This window comes from Pocillopora verrucosa, chromosome 13 (assembly GCF_036669915.1).
Source record: "Pocillopora verrucosa isolate sample1 chromosome 13, ASM3666991v2, whole genome shotgun sequence".
Lineage (NCBI taxonomy): Eukaryota > Metazoa > Cnidaria > Anthozoa > Scleractinia > Pocilloporidae > Pocillopora > Pocillopora verrucosa.
Window position 1 is genome coordinate 8657306 of NC_089324.1, and position 24938 is coordinate 8682243.

General features: G+C 38.9%; 3 protein-coding genes across 3 annotated transcripts; 2 read left to right on the top strand and 1 right to left on the bottom strand.

The window, feature by feature from the left end:
• Positions 1 to 1011: 1011 nt before the first annotated feature.
• Positions 1012 to 3272, bottom strand: LOC131799724 (cyclic GMP-AMP synthase-like receptor). The gene has a single exon (XM_059117424.2). The coding sequence runs from the start codon at positions 3009 to 3011 to the stop codon at positions 1713 to 1715; it is 1299 nt and encodes a 432-aa protein (XP_058973407.2). The 5' UTR covers positions 3012 to 3272; the 3' UTR covers positions 1012 to 1712.
• A 125-nt stretch (positions 3273 to 3397) lies between these two features.
• Positions 3398 to 13080, top strand: LOC131799723 (peptidoglycan DL-endopeptidase CwlO). Its single transcript, XM_066160375.1, has 12 exons — positions 3398 to 3524; positions 3732 to 3795; positions 5235 to 5413; positions 6418 to 6499; positions 7142 to 7213; positions 7616 to 7727; positions 7880 to 7947; positions 9336 to 9412; positions 9896 to 9996; positions 10542 to 10624; positions 10927 to 11157; positions 12516 to 13080. Exons 1-12 carry the CDS (start codon positions 3459 to 3461, stop codon positions 12602 to 12604), a joined length of 1224 nt encoding a protein of 407 aa, XP_066016472.1. The 5' UTR covers positions 3398 to 3458; the 3' UTR covers positions 12605 to 13080.
• A 1540-nt stretch (positions 13081 to 14620) lies between these two features.
• LOC131787258 (uncharacterized) lies at positions 14621 to 15841 on the top strand. The gene has a single exon (XM_059104356.2). It carries the CDS (start codon positions 14773 to 14775, stop codon positions 15781 to 15783), a length of 1011 nt encoding a protein of 336 aa, XP_058960339.1. The 5' UTR covers positions 14621 to 14772; the 3' UTR covers positions 15784 to 15841.
• Positions 15842 to 24938: the final 9097 nt, after the last annotated feature.

A 24938-nucleotide genomic window follows, 5' to 3' on the forward strand; every position in this document is an offset into this window, starting at 1 on the left:
ACTCCGCATATGAAAGGGGTGGGGATGCTCGTCGGAAATTTTGAATTAAACCCCCAAAGGAGACCGATCTGGGCGTGGCCCAAGCTCTTTTTGACCCCTAAGAGACCATGTTAACACAGACAATATATATATTTTTATTTTTTTTGGCGTGCAACCCTAAACGAGACCTTCACGGCTAAATATGATGGCGTTTTACCCAGAACACCCTAACGGAGACCAAAATCCAAAATTTACACCCCTAAGCGAGACGACGAGCATCCCCACCACTTTCATATGTGGAATCCCCCCCCCCCCCCCCCCAGATCGAAACCTCTAAGATGGACAACTCCCACAGACAGACACCTGGTGTTGGTCCCTGCCTTTTTTCAGTCATTCTACTGCAATAAATTATACTGTCTACAAGATGGATCCCTCTATAAGAAGGACAACGGACACTTTTCAAACTGTCAACGGACAAAAATACCTCAAAATTGAAATGTAGGTGCTCTAAATGACAGTAAATTGCAAATATTTGATGTGTTATAGTTTTGCTTCAGTTTATAGAGTCTATACTGTTATGCTTTTAGACCTTGAAGTTGTGAACGTTTGTTTGAAATGAATGTTTGATTGCACAATGAGAAAATAATTCCACTTTTCTGTTACAATTCTGTTCCAATTTGTGTGGTTTTGTACAAGATAAACAGACGTGTATACATTGCAAATAGCTTCAGCTTAAAAAATAAAGGTGTCAAGATACCTTGACTCTCTATAAGACAGACACCTCTCCAAGACGGACAGCAGGGCTGGTCCAGGTCCCGAAGGTGTCTGTCTTGGAGAGAGATGACTGTAATACACTACGATGATCCAAATATCGTGGGAAATAAGTAATGAAAAATTTAAGTCTCAGATAAACTGACTAAGTTAGTTCATAACTGGAGAATCGATAAGCCATGCATATTGTAAGAAACCACGATAAGATTACACAATGAAAACATAAAATTAAAAACATGAAGTTGAAATTTCTCTCTTTAACTTTAATTACAAACTACTTATACATTATTCCTCAGTGACAAATCATTATAATGTGCCACATTCCTCATGGCTGAAGGTAATGCAAGTAATTAACCATAGACCCAAGGAAACTGGTTGTTTCAATGCAAAGTAGTTTTGATACATGTTGTTGAGATACAAACTTAACAAATTAACTTGTATGAACAAGAAAAATGTATGGCACAAAATTAATATTCAAGTATGCAAAACTGTTTTCACCCAGACTGAATCAAGATAACAATCAAAACAACCAATCAAAAGTACATTGTTCCAAAATGACGCAGTAAACTAATGCACTACAGTGGCTATTACAGTCCTTCAGGTTAAGTACAACATCAACTCTCTGGCTAAAACAAGGTATATTTGTTTGGAAACTCGGCCTTGCAGTGGTTGGGGGGAGGGGGGAGAGCTCTGCACCCATCTCCTGTATCAGTTTCAACTATGTTTGCAATATTACTTCACTCGAACAAAATTTTCTGCCTCATTTAACATGTAAATGAAAAATATCAAACACTAGCTTCCTCTCAATGAGAGTTTGGGCTGCCTGTGGAATAACATTGTTTAGGAGTCGAAAGGTAGGGGAGGATTCAGAGCATAATTAATCTTTCTTTACAATAGTTTTGTATTACTTTTTGCTATTTTCCATCACTGCAATTAGTTATTTCCATTTTCATTATTTTTCATTAATTTTCTTTCTCCAAGGCATCCTGTATATCAGGATCTTTAATAACAATTTCCTGCCCTGGCTCAAAATAAAACTTCAATGTTTGTTCACTAGCTAGTCCTTTTTCCAGTGAACTTATTATATCTTCTATTATTTTACACATGGCTTCATATACACTGCTGATAAATTTGTTTTCTCCCTCTTCATTTTCATCTTCAGGTCGAGAATCTAAAGGATAGCACAAAGCATTTTGATTCTTGTTAAAATAATTGGGAAGGAACCTGTTTTGAATTGCAGACAAAAGCTTTTGAAAGATTGTTAAAAGGTGTGTTGATAGTTCATCTGTCCTCCAAAACTTTGAATCTGGGAATTGTTCACATTCATAAAGAAATAAAGTTTTCAAGGCATATGTTTTTAAAAATGCCTCTCCAAGCTGGTTGACTGGTGTGACAAGATTGCGGATTATTTTCAGCAGCCTATAGCACACATTGCTTGCATCATTCTCTTTGAACCAAAAACAGATGATCTTATTTTCTAGAACACTACATGTTTGCTTCCATGTGTCATCTAACATGCGACAATACAACAATTCATGACTGGCATCAGCACATAAACCAGCTTTTACTATCAGATGTTCACTTGGTAATCGTTTGTCAAGATTGCAAAATGATGGTAGGCCCCTCATAGCAATTACATAGGTCACATCAACAGATATGTTAAGGTTAGGGTAGTATACTCCTTTCCAGTTGAGTAACAGTGTAAGAGCTGGTCCAGAGAACTTAAAGTTGGTAGGAAATTCTTCCCCTCCTTCAAATCTCCTTCTTACAGATTTCTGTGATGTGGTAAGTGAGATGCCATCTGGCAATGACATCGTTGCTAAGCAACTGCAAACAGCATTACGGTATTCACTGTCAATTGTTGCTTGTAATAATGTCTGTTTATTGGCAGCATCCTCTTCCCATTCCAACACACTCTGCGGATTCCAATTCAATTTTGTGTTGTCAATCTCTAGAGAAACCAAATGTGTGTACTCTGGATCTTCAAATGGCTTACAAGAGCACACACCTGGCTGAGAAAACTTGTTTAAAACCAACAGGAAATCAAATTCATCTGGTGCATTGATTTTACTGTTGTGATAAAAACTGCCACAATGGACAACAGAGTTAGAAAGGATGGGATTCAATTCCCCTATCCTATTTGAAATCTGATGAACGATTCCCTCTATTTTAGATTTTATCAGTTGCACTTCATCATTTTTGTAGTCCACACTGTGAAGTCTGTCTAGTTTTATCAGTGTGTCTTCAACATTGGAAGCCATCCTGTTTCAGTTTTCATTTACTCTAGATTCCGATCAGGTATGATTAAAACGTTCCACAGTAATGGACTGCCCAGGTATCACCGAGATAATCAAACTTGGTCACCCAAACACGGCAGTTGACAAGTTATTCTCGATTGCTGATAAGGGAAGTGAGTCGAAGTCACATTTGCTAAACTGCAAAGACACAACTGATTCTCAACTTGCCAGATTCCCCCTAAGAGAGAAACTTAAAGTCATCTCCAATGATGTCGAACAAACTTATTGGCGCGCAGGACTCTCTCAAAATTTATGGCGTCTATGCGCCTGCGAGGTAGTGGACAGCGGGTAGTTTGTTTTAGGTAGATACGTAGTGTATGACGACACCCACAAGAGATGAGCAAATGAGCATCTTTGCTTTACATCACGAATTCGCAAATTTATTTGCAATTTTCCTCTGATCGCTGTAATATGGAGTGGGAAAGCAAATTTTCTTCAATCGTACGTGAAACAGAGACGAATTTAGCGAGAGTTCGGGTAAGAACAGCTAAAGAATGCGGATCGCGGTCACACATTCCTCCACAGTAAAAATAACGCAAGCGACGTCTTCGTGAGAAACGAAACTTTATGTAAACTCGATTTATTTTTCTCCTAGCAAGCATCTACATCTGATAAATTTGTCAACCCGTAATTCTTTACATTTCTTTTAAACCTCTGGATTTCATTTTAATGTATTTACTTTAGGACCGCCTGGGTTCTTTAAGCAAAACAAAAGAATCGGGTCGGTCAAGGGGAAACCATTTTGGCGGTGTCTTGTTTGTTAATCGACCGTTAAATTGAGAGTTAGGTCATTTCGATTCTATAAATTATCAAAGCTTACTCCTTAATCTTAAGCCTGTAAGTCATTTTAACGATTTATAGGGCATAGCCAGAAATTAGTGCATCGTTGGAATGCTTTTTTTCAATGAATTGCGTTGGATAAATTATGCCAGGTATTTTATTGAAAAAGGGCGATATTTTTTGCACCGTAAGTGTGTTTACACAAACTTAATATTGTGAAAAACTACAACTCTTAAGATCCCGAACCGTGAAACCAAGGTCGTGACCTTAAAAAGGACAAACCACAGTGGGTGACTTGATAAACCTATCATCGTATAGTAATAGTAAGTAACAAACCCTGTGGGGTGCTTTACAACTAAGTTGTTCTTCGAGTTGAACTCGAAGCTTTTCACTCTCCACCCGCTCCACCTCGAGGTCTTCTACAGTAACTTCTATTGACAAATGGTACCCCCTTCACATATTACCTGGTTTAGAACTTATGCAAAACTGCTGTAAATGCACTGTCTGTAAAATATGAATAAACCACAAAATCAGAACATTTTCTTGACTTTTTCACAGCCATAAAGTGCATCTGTTAGCCCTTTTGGGCCTTTCTACAGCATACATGCCAGATATGGCACCGATCTCCGGCTCTCTCGTACAGGTCACCATATCTCTCAGACAAAATCATCTTTTGACCTTTTCTGTGCCTTTTTAGCTCAAAACTTGAATTTTTCTTCTTCATCATACGGTTTCTGGGGCATTTTTGCACGTATTTAGTCACTGACAAAGGTTATTTCTGGCATCAAAACAATGATTGCGAATTTTGGCTGTATGTATTCATGTAAGACTTCATGCAATGTCCAAAGTCATTCTCATTGGGGGCTGGGTCAATTTGTCAGGGGGGGTGGGGGATGGAGTCTGTTGAAATTCTGGTGGAGGGGTTGTGAAAAAAAGGGAGTCTCCAGATTTTAGATCTCCAGATGTTGGCGTCTCTGCTACAGACCTCAATGATAGAATTCCGAGATCCCTACCCTTCATATACCTAAACCCTGAAAAAGGAACCCCTTTTGTGTGGAACTTCCTCATATAGGCCATCATAGGCAGTACTCCCTCAGGTTGTGGACAAAGCACTGTATCCTTAGCCCTTAAATATAGCTGTCTCTCATCCTTCCCTGCTTCCAGGATGTTTTGTGAGATATATGGCTACGTTTCCATGTTAGAAATTCCATTAGGCTGTTTCTCATAGCTGGACAGATGTCGTAATCAGAAGTGTAGAACATTACGATCTAGTGAAAACAGTATTCTGATTCCACTTATGACTCCTAAAAACAAGTATGATGCTGGTCACTGTTGGACGTGAAAAGTGAAGGTTACTATCATTCGTACAGGAAATTTTACAAAACTGCTTTCTTTCTTATTTGATAGCCTCCATAAGTCCAGGGAACCTTCGATCTCAGACTTCCCGAAGTCCTCATATTTCAGCTATGGCTTGGGATAAACTCAGCCCTGTGAAAACTGTTGGCATGGCAACTAGTGTTCCCTCATGTCAGGCATCACCTGCTCTTGTTAATGCATTGTTTGAAAGGGTTGAGGAACAAGCTGAGGTGAGAACTTTTACATTAGAGAGATTAAGATTCACATTTGCGCCAAACGACAAAATGTGAATTTGTACCACATGACTAAGTTTTCCCCTTATTTTCCATTTACTGTTTATTGCTTCTACACAAAAATAAGTAGTTTTATGCCAGTTTTATCCTTAAGAATCGTTCTGGACTGTTTTTATCTGGTTATTTTTTATTCTGAGAAATTCTCAACTGACGTTTGCCGTATGCCGTAAACGTGAATCTCTAATAATAAAAAAATAATGATAACGATAATAATAATGGTAATAATAATATATTCAGGGAGGCCCTCACTTAGATTAGACAATATTAAAATAATTTTTTCTACATGTTTAAACTTAAGGTACAGTAAAACGAGCAATAAAAAACATTCAACTTGTCTAAGTTGAAATATTTGCTGCAAAACAAGTTGAATACCAATGTTCAGCGTGCAAAGAAATTAGCGTCTGATAGCCCGGGGCTAGTGGATTTTGCTATCGGGCTAGTGAATTCTGTTCTTAACTTGCCCGATGGGCAAGTGAAGATTTTTGAGGAATTCAAATTACATAAGAACTGTGTTATCAATCCTGCTTATCAAAACAATTTTGGGGCTAGTTGAAAGGAATTTTGGGCTAGTGCATGCCCAAATGGCAACCTGTAAAACTGACTTTCTTTGCACCCTGGATGTTGCACTTTTTACCACCTACATCAAATCTGTCTTTCAACAAATAAGGTTGTTATCAGGTTTGACCGTGGTTGGTAAGATGCGCAGCATCACTTTTCAACTCATTTTGTTGCAGTGTTGTAAAACAAGTGCCCTTTTTGTTGCTTAATCTACCCACAGCTTTAATAATACAATCAAAATTTAAAACTCAACTGTCATGCAAATGTTGAAGGCTAAAATAAAGAGTCTTACAAACTAAAAATGTTTGGCAATTTGTGTGTATGTCCAGCTTAAAAATTTGTAAATTTATGTATTAAATGTGTAACCTACTATTGCATTTTAGCTAGTGAGTCATTTAAGTGACACCGTCAGGGGACTTGAGAAAGAGAGAGAAACTCATGCTGCAGAGATCAAGAGAATGAGAGGTACATTCTTGTAACATATTACAGCTCCATTTACTATCAAAGTTACAAAACTTTTAGCACTCCCCCTCTCCCTGAAAAAAGATCATTCACATTTGAATTTTTACTTAGCTCATGTGACCATTCCAAGTGCCCTGTTTGGTGTGTAACTTTCCTTCCCTTCTTAGAAAGGCAATAACAACAGTTAAAATGCTCTAAAGCTGCCTGGACAGGACTCTGTTGAAATACACCTGTATCTCTCTTCAGCTCAAATTATCATTATTAAATAGTGACTTCCTTGATTTGCCATGGCTGAAAAGTTCTTCTGCAAGCATTTGTGATCTTTTTTAAACTGCAAAACATTTTTTTGCCTCTCCAAAAAGGAAGGAAAGTCTTGTGACCAAATGGGGCGCTCAGAATCTGAGCCTGTTGGCAAAACCGTCAGCAAGTGGTCAGGGGAAAAATCACCAACAGTTTTAAACTGAAATCAATTTTGACCCGGAACATGTGTCTTATCTGAGAAATACTTTCTACTCACTTTCTTAATTGGTTTATCACATAAGGCTTACTGTCCTTTTCTCCTTGGGAACATAGACATATTTTTCAGTGATGCAAGGGACAGCAAGATGCCAATATCTGTTTTACGTAATAAATTTTCTTACTCAGATGAAATAAACAGACTGAATGAAAGGCTAAGAGAAAAGGGAGTAGACATTGAAACAGAACGAAAGTTAGAGCAAGAGAGTATTAAAAGAAAGATTGCTAAATCTCTTTCATTGTGCTTTAATTCAGTCCTTTACTTACATGTACAGTATTATGTTAAGTAGCTCTGGGCAATAACTTTTCAGCTGAAGGAGTGTGAAATAAGTAATTCTTGATGCACTGTCAAATTTTCTCCAGTTCCACAAGCAAGTATGTTGAACAACACCTCAGAAAAGCAACCATTTTATGTGTTGTAGCTCTTAAGAAGTTTTAATTTTTGACTGTGTTAATTTTTTATCAATGAAAATTTAATTTGAACCTCACCAGAAGAATCTTTTCTCACAGCTAGATTATAGTGACAAAATGGTTTAGAATAATAATGGAGACTCATCTAATCATGTGTTTCAAATGATATTATTATTGTTGTTTTTCTTTGGTAGTTTAAGCGTGATGTATATAGCCAGCTGGAATTTGTCCAAAGCCAATCCAAGTTAAGACAGAGTACAAGTGAAAACTCCCATCGCAGTGATCCATCTGTCATCAATGAAGCGTTAGTGTTAACAAACTTCAACCTGTAAATCACTGAAAAGAATTGTTGAGTTTTAAGTTAATTAAAAAAATGTTAACAGTATTTTTTAATGACAATGTCCATTTTGATAGCAACAAGATATGAATAACACAACTTTCATAATCGTTTTTAAGGAGAAGAGTTATAGAAGATGAGACAGAATCTTTACAAAGAGATATTGAACATCTTAAAACAAAGATGGGTAAGCAAAACTTATTTTTTCATCATAATTAATCAATCAGTCAGTCATTGAATTAAAAGTAAGTGAGCGAGTTAGTGTGTCTGTCAGTCAGTCAGTCAATCAGACAGTCAGTCACTCAGTGACCTCAGACAAGTGAGAGTGTCTGTCAGTTAGTCAATCAGACAGTCAGTCACTCAGTGACCTCAGACAAGTGAGAGTGTCTGTCAGTTAGTCAATCAGACAGTCAGTCACTCAGTGACCTCAGACAAGTGAGAGTGTCTGTCAGTCAGTCAGTCAATCAGACAGTCAGTCACTCAGTGACCTCAGACAAGTGAGAGTGTCTGTCAGTCAGTCAGTCAATCAGACAGTCAGTCACTCAGTGACCTCAGACAAGTGAGAGTGTCTGTCAGTCAGTCAGTCAATCAGACAGTCAGTCACTCAGTGACCTCAGACAAGTGAGAGTGTCAGTCAGTCAATCAGACAGTCAGTCACTCAGTGACCTCAGACAAGTGAGAGTGTCTGTCAGTTAGTCAATCAGATAGTGAGTCACCCAATGAACTCAGACAGTAAGTTACATTGTATGAAATCAGTCAGTTGTAAGATACCAGTGTGTTGCCGTAGTCAGTCATTAGACCGTCAGTTGATTAGGTTCGTCAGTCAAAAAAACTGAGTTGGGTTTGTGTGTCAGTTTGTTGGTCAGTGAGTCAGCCAGCCAGCTGTCAATCAGACATTATTTTAGTCAATCCTTGGATACAAAATTTAGTTAGTCAGTCTACCTGCAATCAGCTGTTCAGGTCCCTGTTGCTCAAGAGATGGATAGCACTATCCACAGAGGATAAATCTCTATCCAGTGGATTGTGCAATTAGTTTTTCTAATACTTATCCACTAAATAGTGATTTATCTGATGGATAGTGCTATCCAATGTTTGAACAAGCCTGGCCAGTTGGTTAGGTTGGTAAGTCGAAACATCAGGCCAATTTGTCATTTGGTCTGTCAGTTATGTCAGTCAATCAGTCAGTTGCAAAGTACGGTGTATGTATATAAGTCAACCAGCCTGCAGGCTGCTGGCTGGGTCTGTCAGTCAGTCCGATTAGTCAGTCCGTCACTAAGTCAGGTTATATAGTCAGTCAATCAGTCAGATCAGTCAGTCAGTCAGGTTAGTCAGTCAGTCAGTCAGTCAGTCATTCAGTCAGATTAGTCAGTCAGTCAGTCAGGCTTGAAATCTGATTCATTTTGGTAATCAGTCAGCACTTGTATTTCTACCCACTCAACTGGTGCAACAGTAAAAGCTATTAATTTCAGCAAGTAAAACAGATATTTTCAAGCCAATAGACCTGATCCTAATTAGTATAATGTTTTCTGAGTATTTGAATTTAACATGTATTATTTTTAAATAAATGAAATGTAGGAAAGCTGGAAATTGAGCTCCACTCATCACTTAGTGACTCAAGAGATGTACTTCGTAAACAGGAAAGGCTGGACAGAGTAAGAGGTTTTTACTTAAACTTCTAAATAATAATGACATTAGTATGATACTTTAATATAACTTTTGCACTAAATTTTTGACGAGTGAGTTTTAAGACGGAATCCACCAGCACATTCAGTAATTTTGATTTTCAGTGGACAAAAATCTTGTACCAGAATAATTTAAAGCATATTGCATTTTTTCTTACATATTTCAAGGGCTAAAGATGTAATAAACCATCTGTAGTAACACCAAAAAAAATTTCTCATGGGAGCCCAAGAAAATGAATGTCAAATTTCACAAAATTACTTCTTACTACAGATAATTTATTACATCTTTAGCCCGTGAAAAATGTAAAAAAGAGTGCAATATTCTTTAAATTATTCTGGTACAATGTTTTTGTCCACTGAAAATTAAAATTAGTCAATTTCCTGATGGATTCTGTCTTAATACATGTGATGAAATAATGTTGCTTGTTCGTTGGCACAACAGATCTTTCACAGATTCTGTCATCACTTTCAGAGAATCAGCGCTCACAGTCAAAAAGCTTAAGCAGTATAGTTGATGAGAAGCAATCAGATTCATATGAAATACGGCAACTTAAGTAAGTTTAATAGCCATGCATATTCCTTTCTTAGTGTGAGAAACCTGTACTTTTTTTGTTCTGAAATAATGTTAATAATAATATACCTGCCAACTTTTTCTGAGTCAAATGCATGAGATTTTTACCTTGTCATGACCAAGATTTCCGGAAGCATCCAGGCAACTTCCAAAGATTTCCAATGAATTTCTGAAGACCTCTGAATGTTGCCGAAAATTAAATGTTCGCAGATTTTCCAAAGATGTTTGAGCACTTCCAAAGCTACTTAAAAGATGACACTGATTTTAGCTTACTTTGATTTCGTTAGAACACAAAAAAGGACACAAAGTCATTACATGGTCCAGAACAATTTGTCCTGATTTGTGAGTCAGGTGTGAAAAATTGTCCTTGATACATGAGATCGATGTATTTAGTCCACAGGCGTGAGACTCATGCATAATATCTGAGAATTGGCAAGTATATAATAATATTGTGCTCACTTTTACCATGGAAATATGAGGAGTTTTGTTCTGAAAAAAACCTGTGATTGTGCTGTGTTTTACTTGCAGGCATCTTGTAAACCAAGTTAGACGACAGTTTTCTGATCTGGAATCTGAGTTTCAGTCCAGCATCAGAAATTCAGGAGTTTCAAGTAAGTGAAGACGATACTTTTTCAGCATGAATATTTGAATACAATAACACATCAGCCACAGTTTTTGTGAGGATATATTAAGTTTTAATTTTCCTGAAAATTACCCCAAAGAGGTTATATTTTAAATTTACTTTCAGTGATAGATTTATCCTTAATCTTGTTTGGAATCATCTCTAAAAAGTGTATTCAGTAACCAATTCATTTGTGTATTCCAGTTATTTTCCACACACACTTCATTAACTATAATATTGTGGCTATGTGTGGAAAGAAGATGGTCATATTACTTTGTAAATTTTCAACAGGTAATAATTCATCTGTGAGGCAGTCCCAACTGCGTGCTTCAACACAAGCAAGATTTATGAATGGTGATGCAAAATCAAAACGAAAAGGAACTAAACATAAATCCAAGGCAGCAGTGGATGATCTTGTCCTGTCAAGCAGTAGTGATAATGATCTGAGTTTGACAACACTGGATGTTAGTAGTCCTAGTGACTCAGAGCTGATGTCATTGAAGCTCGACAGGTCTCACAAAGGTAAACTTGACTGATAGGTAGTTTAATAGACCCTTCCTGGTTTTTTCTTTTCAAGTTTTGTTTAAGACCAGTTTGCAAAGATTTAATGTCCATTGATACTGCTGGAAACTTGCCAAGTTTAAAGGTGAAGATATTGTTCCACAAAGTCATGAAATTTTACTGACATTTACAAGTATGGTGGGGGGTGAGAACCTGTCCCCCACCATGCAGTCTTTATCTTTGTTAGTTTTCAACAAATCACATTCAAACTTGGTATTTTAACTAAAAATTTTAAGGCCTTCTTTTAAGCCATGTTGACAGATTTTTCCTGTTGACGGATTTTTTTCGAAAGTCAAAAAAAACCATGAAGGTGTCTGTTTAGGTGAAAAAATTCTTGAAAAAGACTACTGACAGAGAAGTTTCTTGGCTGCCATGACCATTCTTTTTCCCTTTTATTCCAAACATTTCTATGTAATCATCACAAATTTTTTTCTGCAAAATGCTGGAAAACTAGTAGTACCATACGCTTTAAACTGCATATTACATATTACAAAGCAAACAGTCAAGTTTCATGTAAAAGTACTGCTTCAGAGGTTTCATTTGAGCGGTCATAGCATACAAGAAAGTTAATACCAAGTACATGTGAAAGTACTACCAAAGAGCTTTCTTTAAATTTAAGGTCACATCCTAGGAATTTGTGCACAGATCCAAATGTTATAAAGTCTGTGTATTCTAGTTGGCCTTTTTAGGGCCTGTTTACATGGAGGTGGGGGACCCCAGGTAGGTGAGGTAACCCGCCTGTCCATATAATCTCTCATTTTAATTTGATCACGTTTTATACATGATAGGTGGGGTGATCGTAGAAGAGATTATAATGGACAAGCTGATTACCCCACCTAAGCAGGCTACCTCACTTACTTGGGGTCCCCCACCTGATCCATGTAAACAGGCCGTTAGTGGCAGATCTAGGGGAGAGGCCTAGGCCTGCCCCCCCCCCTGTTTTCAGGCAAAATCAAATCTGTCAGGGGAAGAAAAATAAATGCTTTTACACGGCACTCTTCTTATCTCAAAGTCTGGATGAGCTCTCTTCCCCCCCCCCCCACCCCTCCCAAAGTAGCGAGTGAAGCAAGACAAACAGACACATCAAGGAGTGGCACAGCTGCAAAGGGGGGCTTTTTTCACCCCACCCACCCCTCACTCTTGCACCCCTTTTTGGGTGGCCCTTGTGGCTGAATTCTCACAATATTCCCCAAATAGAGAGCTTGCTTGAAGGATACTGTATCTCCTTACCTCAAGATCTAGGTCATCCACCTTTGTGATATTTAGGAACAAATGTGTAATGTGTAAGAACTCAAGAGAAAATTGTGATTAATTGGCAGGAGTGTCAGGAAATGGAGTAGGAAGCATCTCAAGTTCATCACTCAGTTCTTTGGACTCTGACGATTTACTGAAGGAATTATCACATTAACTTTTGCTCAACTGTATCATAGGACATGAGCTTTTGGGTTGAATGGGAAAAAATTGATGGCCATTTTGCGCAAGTTGTCTTTATGGAGTAATGCATCTGATTACTGATTCATTAGTTTTCTCTATTGACAAAACTGATAATTCATTAATGCTTAGAATCAAGGTTTAATTTCCAAAGCATTTGCAAGTCATTTTTTATTGTTATCATTTTTGTTCTTTTTAAGGCCCACACATTTTTTTTTCATAATTTATGAAAACCCTGCCATTTTATTTGACCAACCAATCAGGTTACAAGAATTTTCACAAAAAAGGTGCACAAGCTATTAGACCTGAAAACAAACACGAGGAATCCCAAAGCCTTTTGGATAAAGGTGGTCATTAACAGTCACTTGTTTTGAAGTGAGGTATTATGTTTTTTACTCCCCTTCACTTCATTGTCATCTGCCGATGTCTCCTGACGCACACTAATAGGGTATATTATCCTTCTCCCTCGCCCTTCCATTACCTAATGGCTCAGATAGTGCCCGTGGTACGTTTGGCCGCGCATGCCAAAAGTAGCACCTTGTACGGTCGGTCGTACGGTCGTAAGTCCAAATTTTTTCGGCTTGATGGGTTATGATAGGTTACTACTATTTCATATAATTATGGGGCTACGCTTCGCGCGCTGCGAGCTCTGCTATAACCAGAATTATCCATAAGTTGTTGTATTTATATTTTGAATCTGATTAATTTGATGTAATATTCTCAAGTTATTATTTTTTTTAGCGTGTTTGACAATTTCTTGAAATGGCGGCATTCCAAAACTGTCAAAGTAATTGATTATATTATCTCTCATATATGTAGCAGCCCAATGTGATCCACTCATATATGAAGGTTCAAGATTGTAAATAAAAAGTGCATGTTTGTGATTATGTGGAATTGATCCATCTCTTGATAATACATCATTTATCGATATAAGGAACCTCTCTTCTTTTTTGTTTCCGAATTTTGTAATAGTTGTGGAATTTATCGTCGAAACAGGCACTCTGTTGCTCATACTTCGAGGGCCCTCACTCCTACGGAAACTAGCTATGCCCAGATCGAGAAGTAGTTATTATCAATTGTCTTTGGGGTTGTGCAGTTTGAAGGCTATGTCTATTGTAGAAAGACTTTTATTACACTGACAACAAACCCCTGGAATCCATTTATGAAAAAGAGTCTGTTGAGTGCACCAAAGCGGTTTGAGAGAATGCTGTTGCGTCCACAGAAATTTGACTGAGTGAAGTCTCATACAGAAAGGACACTAAGGCGGATCCCCTTAGCCGAGCCTACCTTCCCTTCGCTAAACAACAAGAAAAAAAATTTTAAAAATTGATTAAAAAAATAGAACGAGAAAACCTTTGCGAGCTGAAATCCAATCCTGACATTAAAATCCTACCCATGGATAAAAACCTTGGTCCAGCTCTTCTGTCAACGGACTGGGTTCAGACTCTTGGGACGCTTGGACATTTGCATGACGAGCTGTCATATCGTAAAGTCACACTTCAGGACTAGTATGCTAATCATCTTTGTGTAATTAACGCTCGCGAAAGGTTTATTTCTATTTACAGTAGATTTATCTCCTCTAATTTTGTTCGCTTTTTGGCTAGCTTCGATCGTTGCGTTCATTCGGCAAAGTTCTAAATTATCCCTAAAGCCTATGATGGGGACACCAATTGCCGCTGCCCATTCATATATTACTAAGCCAATTAGTAATTTTGTTAAGACTAGCAAAAACTAACGATAAAAACCGACGTTTCGGTGTCATCATGACGCCATTGTCAAGGAGAAATAAAAAATGAAGTTTGTGGCAAAGTGTAACATTAAATTAGCATAAATATGTTACGAGCTAATTAAACAAATACTTTTGCGCGAATTGAATCGCTTTGCACGTTCAGAGTGGGTTTTAAGCTGAAGATCAACAAGGGTGAAATCTTGGTTTCGTATGATGTCTCCTCGTTATTCACGAACGTGCCTTTGGACGAAACAATAGAGATCTTGGTTAACAGAGCCTTTTCGAACAATTGGTTCAATACTACCCACAATCTTGCCCTTACCAGAACAGATCTTATTGACCTCCTAAACGTAGCCACCAAAGGCCAACTATTTCAATTTAACGGAGCTCTATACGAACAGACAGATGGCGTTGCTATGGGGTCCCCTCTCGGGCCCTTATTAGCAAACGTCTTCATGTCATCCATCGAAGATACCCTTGAGCGACAAAGAAAACTTCCATCCTATTATCGTCGATATGTTGATGATACACTCACTGTAATGCCTGATCTAGCAACAGCAACTACCTTCTTGCATACCCTCAACAGCGCCCACACTTCGGTCAAATTCACCATGGAGGTGGAGAAGAACAGCAAGCTTCCTTTCCTTGGCACCGAACTACTCAACCATGCACCTCGGATTGAAACCAAGGTATATGTGAAACCAACAAACACGGGCCTACTATTACACTACCAAAGCCATGTAGACAATCGCTACAAACGGAGCTTGCTGAAAACTATGCTGGATCGCGCACACCGATTATCTTCCTCCTGGGCCCATTTCTCCGATGAGTGTGATCGCCTAAAGAAAGTTTTCGCACGGCTTAAATACCCGGGGCGCCTGGTAAATTCTACCATTAACACCTTCTTACAATCAAGAATTGTTGGTACGCAGCCCACACAGACGCCCAAAGAACCAATATCCATTGTTCGTGTGGTCATACCTTTCAAAGATCAAGAATCAGCAAATTATGTTAAGAAAGAGCTCAAGAATCTTAGCATGAAGGTGCAGACAACTGTCCAGCCAGTATTTGTTAGCCGCAAAGTAAGCCAAGATCTTAAAGTACGAGAAATCAAGCCACAGATTGTCAACCAACAACGCGTCGTTTATCAATTTCAATGTGACCTGTGTGATGCGGGTTATGTGGGCTATACACGCGGACACTTACACACACGCGTGGATGGACATAAACGAAAGGCATCTTCAATATATAAACACTACCACGAACAGCACAGCGAAGTCCCGAAAGACCTACTGAAACGTTTTAGCATTCTGAAAAAGTGTAGTAACAAGTTCGATTGTTTGGTGAACGAAATGCTTTTCATCAGAGACTTAAAACCCACTCTGAACGTGCAAAGCGATTCAATTCGCGCAAAAGTATTTGTTTAATTAGCTCGTAACATATTTATGCTAATTTAATGTTACACTTTGCCACAAACTTCATTTTTTATTTCTCCTTGACAATGGCGTCATGATGACACCGAAACGTCGGTTTTTATCGTTAGTTTTTGCTAGTCTTTGCATCTCTAAATCCTTATTGATAAGTAATTTTGTTGACGAGCTTATTAAGCCCACTATACATCAGCTTACGGTCGTTTGGGATTCTGGAGAGCTTAGTCAATTACTGGAAAATACTGTCTTGCCCAACTCAAGCTGTTTTCTTGTCAACGGGATGTTGCACCTCTATATCCCAACGTACACACCAAAAAGGCTTTAGTTGCTCTTGACTGGCTCCCCGCGAAGCAAGGGCTCCCGAAACTGCACTATTAATTCAGCTGGCCAGACTTGTATTCGGAAATAACTATTTATCGTCCGAATTCAGTTCAGATATTTTTCACCAAGAGTTCGGTTTTGCTATGGGCACTCTTTTCGCCGTCACAGTGGGAAACGCTTTAATGCATTTTCACGAGATAGATATTGTGGAGCAGTACTCCAAATTTATCGTGCTCTATAAGCGTTTCATTGATGACATTTTTTCCATTCGGGCAAGCCCAGGGATACCCACCCAGAATTTTTGGATGCTATTAATAAAAAAAATGGTCGCATTAAGCTTGTTCATTGTATTAACGACAGAAGCATTTCTTTCCTAGATCTTTGTCTATATAGGGATTATTCCTCAAGCGTGCTGCAGTTTTCTACCTTTTAAAAGCCTCTTAACAAATATCTATACATACCCTTCGAGTCGTTTCATCCCTCTTGCAACAAAAAAGCTTTTATAAAGGGGGGCTTATGAGATATGCTAGAAACGATTCTTCCTTTAAGTCTTTCTCCGAGACTACGGAAAAGTTCTAGAAGAGACTGCGACTTAGAGGCTATCTTTTTAAGTTTTTGCTGCCGCTATTTCGCGATGTACGTTACAACGACAGTAAGAAATGGTTCTTCAGGCCACTAAATCATAGATCTCGGCTAGGAATTATTATGGTCTTTAAGACTTCTTTCAACTGCAGTTATGCCCGTATTAAGAATGTTACCAACAATATTCTGCCAGACTAAGGTTGTAATGTATGTTAAAGGAAAACTGTCACAATAGCCAATCTACGTGAGTAAGTATTTTTGGGGCCACGGTGTTAGCTAAAATATTTTCTCACCCACAAATTTTCAAATTTTTCACAACTTCGCTTGTTCCTGTTTGTATGTCCGGCCAAGCCTTTATGGTCACTGGCCCCTGTATAGCCCCGACTATGGCTTATAAATGTCTACGACAGTTAGACGAAACGTGTCGGAGAATAAAGAAGTTTTATAACTACTGTTCGCAGAGTGCTGCTCACTGACTCAGTTTAAGAAAAATTAATTAATAAAAAAAGATAATTAGATAAATATTTAAAAAAATTCCCCCCCAAAAAAATGGTGACAAAGAAGCAGTATGGAGTTTCGCTAAAACGAGATCAACAACAGAAATTGAGACTGAGCGTGTAGATATGATTGTGTTAGTTCCCATTCGACAACTAACCCTCTTAGAAATCAAGAGTGCCATGGAAGTTGATGCAGAGCTTCAGGCATTAGCCACTATGATTGTCATGAACATCTATACGCCCGTCAATCACTTATGATACGTCACAATTACTGAGTAACTGGTTACTTCTCCTTCATTGTACAGTTCGGTCTGGTTGATAATAAACTTTGTTGGTCTGATCAAATATCAGCGAAATATCTCTGGAACTGGTGCCGAGACTCTATTAAGCATGTCAAAAACAGAAGTAGGACACAACAAGGCTGACGAAATATCAGTTATGGATAACAAAATCATAAACGCCTTAGACGAAGAAGAAGAAATTATTCACGAAACAGATGAAGCACTGATGAAAAACTGTGACCGAGGTCTCGAAAATGCTGCCCTAGGCAGCTGCCGAGGGCAGCATTTTCAAGACCTCGGTCACAGTTTTTCACCATACGTACCGCCCCTTAGCCGGTAAATAATATATTTATTTATTTTCCTAACTGAGCGAAATTCTTTCCGAAAGAAACCGAATGATTTAGGGCTGTAAATACGGCAAGATCTTCCATAAACAGAACATTTTTGAACGAGTAACTGGTAGTTAAAAAAGAGGTGATGCAAATTAAAGAGAGATGCTTCACCGAAACATTTTCATTTGCGTAATGATAAAGGTGATTTAAAAGGCTTCCAAACAAACTTTGAAACATCATCTTTACAATTATTTGTTACCATCTGACAACTGTCAATTAGAGAGTGCGAAACGAAAAAAAAACTGAAATCAAAACTTCGCCCGCTCTTTCACCACGAACAAATTGTTTGAGAAAATTCAGGTATCAAATGAATGAAAGTTCCATCGATTAGTTCAACTTTAACCAAATACCTCATGTTTGAACTTTTTGTGAACGATTAAAATTAATTGTAGACGGTTTTTAGTTCTGTTCAAATTCATTCTGAAACCAATATTTTTCTGTCGACCAAAATGGTTTGAGAGAGCAAAAAGAGAGGATTAATTAGTTAGATATCGGCTCGAGGTTGTGATCAACGTCTTTGCTTAAAAATGCTGCCTAGCCGGAAAAACAAAATATATTTATGAAAAATGGCAACGAAAGTAGGGATGTACTCGACGACTCACGAAAGCGTTACCGTGGCCCGTGGGTAGAGATAGGAAAATACTGACCGGGTAAAGAACCAATCAGATTGCAGGATTCGTTACCGTGCCCTCTGAAAAAAAAAAACATCCTTCACTGGAACCTCCAGATCGCAGAACTTACTGCAGGGAGACAACTACCGGTGAGTCCGCTCCCTTACAAAAACATAGCAGAAAGCAAACCAACATTTAGAGCTCACATCAACCTTCCAAAATTACGGTTAACATTTTGGGATAGCTTTAATAATGCAGTACACACAATCCCGATCTACATAACATCGACATGATGAATTATCAAGAGGGCATGATTACTGGAGATGCAGCGCGCGCCATGTTGGGATTACCGATCAAGTCACAAAACTACGATACAGCAATTGGAATGCTGCTAGAATACTTTGGAAGAAAAGAAGTCCTAATTAACGCGCATTTGGAATCACTCTCAAAACTCACTACCCCTTCAATGGAAGTTCATGTCTTTGTTTTGATGCTACTTTTCGACATAGAAAAAGTATGCCGTATAAAAATTATTCACCAAAAAATAAATGTTTCTTTGCCAGCTTCAATAATGACAGGGGATTAAGTTTAGATGATAAAAAAAAAGATTCTGTTGACAGAAATACCGAAAGTCAAGTAAATTCATTAAATGAGGTCACAACTCGGGTAATATTCATGGTGAAAATTGCATATTTGAGCGGTCGAACAAAAGAAAACATTTCTCGAAAACTAAAGTATATTTTCACAAAAAAACTACACCACAATTATTAGGACATATTGGGCTACAAAATATGAAAGTAGGAGAGAAAACGAATTTTGGACGACTTGCCAGAAGATTTCAAATTTGTTTGATGGATGTTGACATCCTCTCTTAAAAAGGAAATCAGACATGTTGACTGGGAACGAAAAACATTTGAAAATTAGCGATCTTGTCGAAACTGATCAAACCGTTGTAGCCGAACAATTTGCTGATTATTTTTTAACAATGGCCCTCAATGGTGCCGCCAGAAACATCTTGAAGCTTAAGAAGAATGACTTTGACACACATGTCTGCATTCAAGCAATAAGATCTGCTGTATCTACAATTACTGGTATCAAGCCATTTAGTTTCAATACAATACATCCAATTGAGGTATAAAAAGCACTAAATGAGTTAAAGCCAAGAAAAGCATCTGGACACGACAAGATATTCCCTCACATATTGGAACTGTTATCAAACGAATTGGCTCCATCCCTCTGCAAAATATTCAACACTGCTACAGAGTCATTGAAATGGCCAGAGGATTGGAAGCGAGATACCTGGACACCTGTTTTTAAAAAGGAAGATAAAAAAGATGCAAGCAACTATAGGCCGATAACATACATACTTTATTAAATTCTCCCCAAGGGGCTTTTCAGAATTAATTTACAATGTGTATATATAATATAAAAGACTACTGATATAAAATAATAACTTACTTGTACTTGATATAGAAATAACTTAAAATTACTACTACTAAATTAAAAGTCATAACGACTAACACTCTAATATTCTATAGTTATATGTTGAGATACCGGTATCCTATTTCTTCGGTAATTCAGCCTTTGCATGCTTTTCAAGTGGTCTTTGTGATCGAGCAGTTCTAGTGTTGTTACTAAGACTGTTCCACGATTTTGCTACACTATAAAAGAAACCACGTTGGGCAGCCGCTGTCCGGCATTTTGACAGATGATTTGCGCAACACCAACCAGCAATACTTTCAAGATCCTCGGCGACTTGTTGCAGACAAGAGCGGATATCTTTAGACGCACACGATAGGTAGATCTTAGTGTCGTCCACATAGGATTCGATGTTACTGAACTTAGTTACCGTTGGAAGGTCATTCATATAGAGTGTAAACAGCATCGAGCTTAAGATGGACCCTTGAGGTACCCCATGAGTTATCGTGAGGGAATCCGACAATGATGTTCCAATTCGAGTACACTGCCATCTATCTGACAGGTAGCTCTTCAACCAATGGAGTACCTTCTCTGAGGTGCCAAGCAGTTGGAGTTTGCTGAGCAGGGTAGAATGACAGACTGTCGAAAGCTTTACTTAAGTCTATTAGAACCGTTGCTGTTATTTGCCTGCTATCCATCGCTCTAAGGATGTTGTCCGTTACTAACTGAACTGACGCATGGCAATCCTCTCCGCTACCTTAGAGAGGACTGGCAGTAGCGTGATTGGACGGTTGTTATTCGCCACCTCACGGTCACCTTTTTTTGGTGTGAGACTACTTCATCCTGTTTCCACGCTAGCGGAAACACGGAACTTGAGAAAGAGTGGTTTATTAAGTCAGTCAGCGTTGGAAGGATGTGCTCAAGGCAGTCCTTAACCACCGAAATGGGAACTTTATCAAAGCCTGGTGCCTTATCGGTAGGCATGTCTAAGATCACTTTTCCCCCTCGTCCCTTTGGGCCTGTTGTGAAGTCAGCGTGACCTGCGGCGTGGGGTTGTTGTACTGTAGGCCGTGGTAGTTGGCCAGCTCTGTAGACTTCTTGGCTACTTCTTGTCCGACCGAGATGAAACATCGGTTGAACTCATTCGCCAGGACGTCGGTATCCCTTGTATATTGAGGACGCTGGCTAGATTTGCTAGGAAGAGCCCGACGTATGATTTTCCACAAGGAATAAGTATTACCTTTATTGGTGATAACTTTTTGTGTGAAGTATTCTCTTTCTGCATGCCGGATAGACTGTTTAATCTCCCGCCTCAAGTCCGCAAACGCTTTCCAGTCCTCATGGCTTCCGCTCTTACGCGCCCGCTTATGGAGCTTACTCCTTGTATTTATCCGTTCCCTAATCTCAGTGATGGATGGATTTGATTTGCGCTTTAGTTTCAGAGTTTTTATGGGGGCATGATTATCAAGACATATTAGAAAGAGGTCGTTAAAAGCGTCCACTCTGTCATCCACTGAGGCCATTAATTTCACAGTTTCCCGTGGTACTTTGCGATGTAACTGGAGAACTGGTCAGCGGTATAGTTTTTGAAACTCCGGGTTGTGATGTAGATGGGTGGAGGCTTAGGTACTTTCATATCAAGGATGACATACACTAGGTAGTGGTCGCTGATGGTGAGGTCTAAAACACCACTGGTCTTTACTATGTCCTTGTTTGATACCATGACAATATCCAAGAGGCTAGGTGACGTCAAAGTGACCCTAGTAGGTCTGTCTATCAACTGGTGGGCGTTCACGGAAGTACAGAAAGACCAAAGAGCATCACTCCTGGGGGTTTTGAGTATTAAGTCACAATTTGCATCACCAGTCAGTACGATGTCCTTGTTACGGGATAAGACCTTCACGTACGTTGGCATGAGCTCATTTTCGAGACAGGAAAAGCCTATGTCCGGGGGTCTGTAGACAATGCACAGCGAGATCGAACGCCTTTTCTTGTTTTGGATTTGTAACCAGAGTTGATGTAGACCTGATTCGCCGATGCCAGCCAGGTCCTTGAGGACCAGGACCAGGTCCTTAAGCCATGTCTGACATAAGCACAAACACCAGCGCCGGACTTCACCAAGCGATCTAGCCTGAATATCTGGTAACCTTTAATCTCGACACTGATGTAGGTAATAGTCGCGTAAAACCAGGTCTCCGAGATCGTAAGAACATCATATTTCTTCTCTAGCGCCATTTTTCTTATCTCGTGAAAGTGTTGACGGTTTTTCAGACTCGGCGTTAAGAAGAGCTATTGTGAGTTGTTTATTATGGTTTACACGCACTAGTGACTTAGCGCTTGCAATTAGCCCTGATGTGGCCGGGCGAGACAACCCTGTTTTTCTTTCCCCTGAAACGTCTCCCGGTGCACACTGGAATCGCTTTTTTCGCTTCTTTATCTGGACCCGGTAGAGGATGGACGTCGCCGCCCAACGTGATACGAAGCTTTAGAAAGTTGAAAGAAGCATCGGAGTTGGAAGAATACGGAAATAACAGTGATTCCGACTGCTGGAAAAATCTATGAAAAACGTCTATGTGATCAAATTAGTAATCACACGGACCCTATTTTAAGTCCAAACATAACAGCATACAGAAAAAATCATAGTTGTTACACCACCTTGTTACGGCTTGTGGGGGAATGGAAAAAGAAATTAGATTGTGGAAAAGTCATAGCAGTTCTGTCAACTGATATGAGCAAGGCTTTCGACTCGCTCTATTCTCCTCTGCTAGTTAAGAAACTGGAAGCGTATAACTTCTCTGATAAAGCATTGGAACTTATGCGATCATATTTCAACCAAAGAAAAAAACAGAGTGAAGCTAGGCCCTGTCTATAGCCAGAGGAAAGAATACTTACATGGATGCCCACAGGGATCCTGTTTTGGTCCCTGTATATGGAAGCTTTATCAAAATGATCTCAACTACAATATGAAGAACTGTAACATATCAATGTACGCCGATGATCATCAGGTCTACGTTACAGGAACGTCTATAGCTACAGCACAGGTGCAAAGTCAACTTCAGTTTGCTGGAAATCAAATTACAAAATGGTACGAGCAGAATCTACTACAAGTAAATGGCAAGAAATACCAAGCTATGTTGCTGAATATTGGAGGAAAGAAAAAGGTATCTCTATCGATATCCTATGTGGAAATGAAATCGTTGGTCATTCTGATAAATTGAAGCTCTTGGGTGTGACCATTGACAATCAACTAAATTTCTCAGAAAACATCAGTCAACTATGTCAAAAGGCGAGTCAACAAGTTGGTGTATTAATGCGGATAAAAAAGTTAGTACCTGAACGAGCCAAACTAGTAATCTATAGGTCTTCAATATTACCACACTTAACATATCGTCAGAAAATCTGGCACTTTGCAAGGGCATCCGACAAAAGAAAACTGGAACGTATACAGGAGAAAGCCCTATGGATTGTCTTCCTCGACAAAACATCCACGTATGAGCAGCTATTTTTTTACAAGTACGTTTTTTGTTCCTAGCATATACTTCCTGCATTTTTAGAATTGTATTGTAATGTTTATCCTTTCTTTTTAAATTTTCCTCCTAATATAGTGTCCCCAATTAGCGTCATTATGACGCTAGATGTATTTGACACTCAAATGAGGATACTTACTTATTTACTTACTTGCTACAAACCAGAACAGCAGAAAGAACTTCCCGCACTTCCCTGCACGTATTCCTGATGTGAAGCTCAAATTACAACAAGGACAGAGGAGCTAAGGAGCTGCCACCACACAGAGTCGGAGATGTGGTGTAGATTCGACCCTTACCATGTCAGTCAAAATGGTTTAAAGCGCAAGCTGGTGGTCAGGTAGCCTTACGCTCCTTATAGTTTGCAAAGGAGATAGTAGACTCTAATTTTTCACATCCTAATAAAGTTCCCAAGAACTTCCAAGGGATGCCAGATGAACATAAAGTGCGGTCAAAGGTCAATCCCCAGATTCGACATCAGCATTGCAGATGCCAGCTGCTTCGCAGCCAGGTTCCCAGGCGGCTTTGCAAAGTGCTTCCGTTGTTAGATCTTCAGAGTTCCTGCAGCCAGATCTTCAGCCGTCTCCACCAAGTGTTCCCATACCTGTCTCCACAAGAAATGGCAGAATTGTAAGGAGGAAACCGGTGTTGAGGCTGAGCTAACAATCTTGGACTTTTGAAATTTTTTAGTTAGTGTTAATCCGTTTTAAGTTATATTTACGTTTTCAGTTTTCGATTTCCTGTTATTATGTTTTTTGTTTGTTTATTCAAAGAAGGGAAATGTAACGATGTCACAATAGTCTCTACGGGCTTGCACTGCACAATGAGAACTGATAACCCAGATGCATGTACATGTGTTTTGTTATGTATCTTTGCAATGGTCAACTTTCGATCAGATTACATCATTGTGTTATCTAGCTGTATTATTTAGTCCACCTATTGATTTCCTGATTACGTTACATCCAATTTTGGGAATCTTTTCTGAGGGACATATTTTGGCCAAAGAATTTGTCTAAGGTATCTTCTATTCGTCATGGAAGACGACAAGAAATGATTTCTCGACCTATCTACTGCAGGAAAAAGCAAAAGAACAGGAAGCAGATTATTGTGTATGATACAGGCCTAGTGGTTAATTCCTCTTTTCCCCATCTTGAGGCCTCTTCAGATAGCAAAGTATAGGACCCAACTCAGAAGGATCCATTTGGTTTACTCCAGTTGATTAAATTCATATAGACGGAGAAATAAAACCGCGAGCATTGTTGAGTTGTATTAGTACTTGGAAATTTTTTAGGACATTCGAGAGGTGCATTTCTCTCGTGTTCTTAAAAATTCCCGCGTGCTCATACAACTCAACAATGCACTTGGCGCGTTTTTTATTTATTTAATATCACGCTTACCTTGCACTAGGGAATAATTAAGTTGCTTTTGTTCAAAATGAGGTCACACTGTGGTGTTTTATTTCTTTGTTTTCAACAACCGTGTGAAAAAGAAGTAACGCATATTAGTGTGATGCATCCTCAGTTAG

Bases quoted from the DNA above. Each gene is read 5' to 3' on its own strand.
- LOC131799723 (XM_066160375.1), top strand. From the start codon at position 3,459: ATGGAGTGGGAAAGCAAATTTTCTTCAATCGTACGTGAAACAGAGACG. The intron at 6,500-7,141 runs GTACATTCTTGT...TTTCTTACTCAG, and splicing joins AGAGATCAAGAGAATGAGAG to ATGAAATAAACAGACTGAAT. The intron at 7,214-7,615 runs AAGAGAGTATTA...TTTTTCTTTGGT, and splicing joins AACAGAACGAAAGTTAGAGC to AGTTTAAGCGTGATGTATAT.
- LOC131787258 (XM_059104356.2), top strand. From the start codon at position 14,773: ATGGGGTCCCCTCTCGGGCCCTTATTAGCAAACGTCTTCATGTCATCC.
- LOC131799724 (XM_059117424.2), bottom strand. From the start codon at position 3,011: ATGGCTTCCAATGTTGAAGACACACTGATAAAACTAGACAGACTTCAC.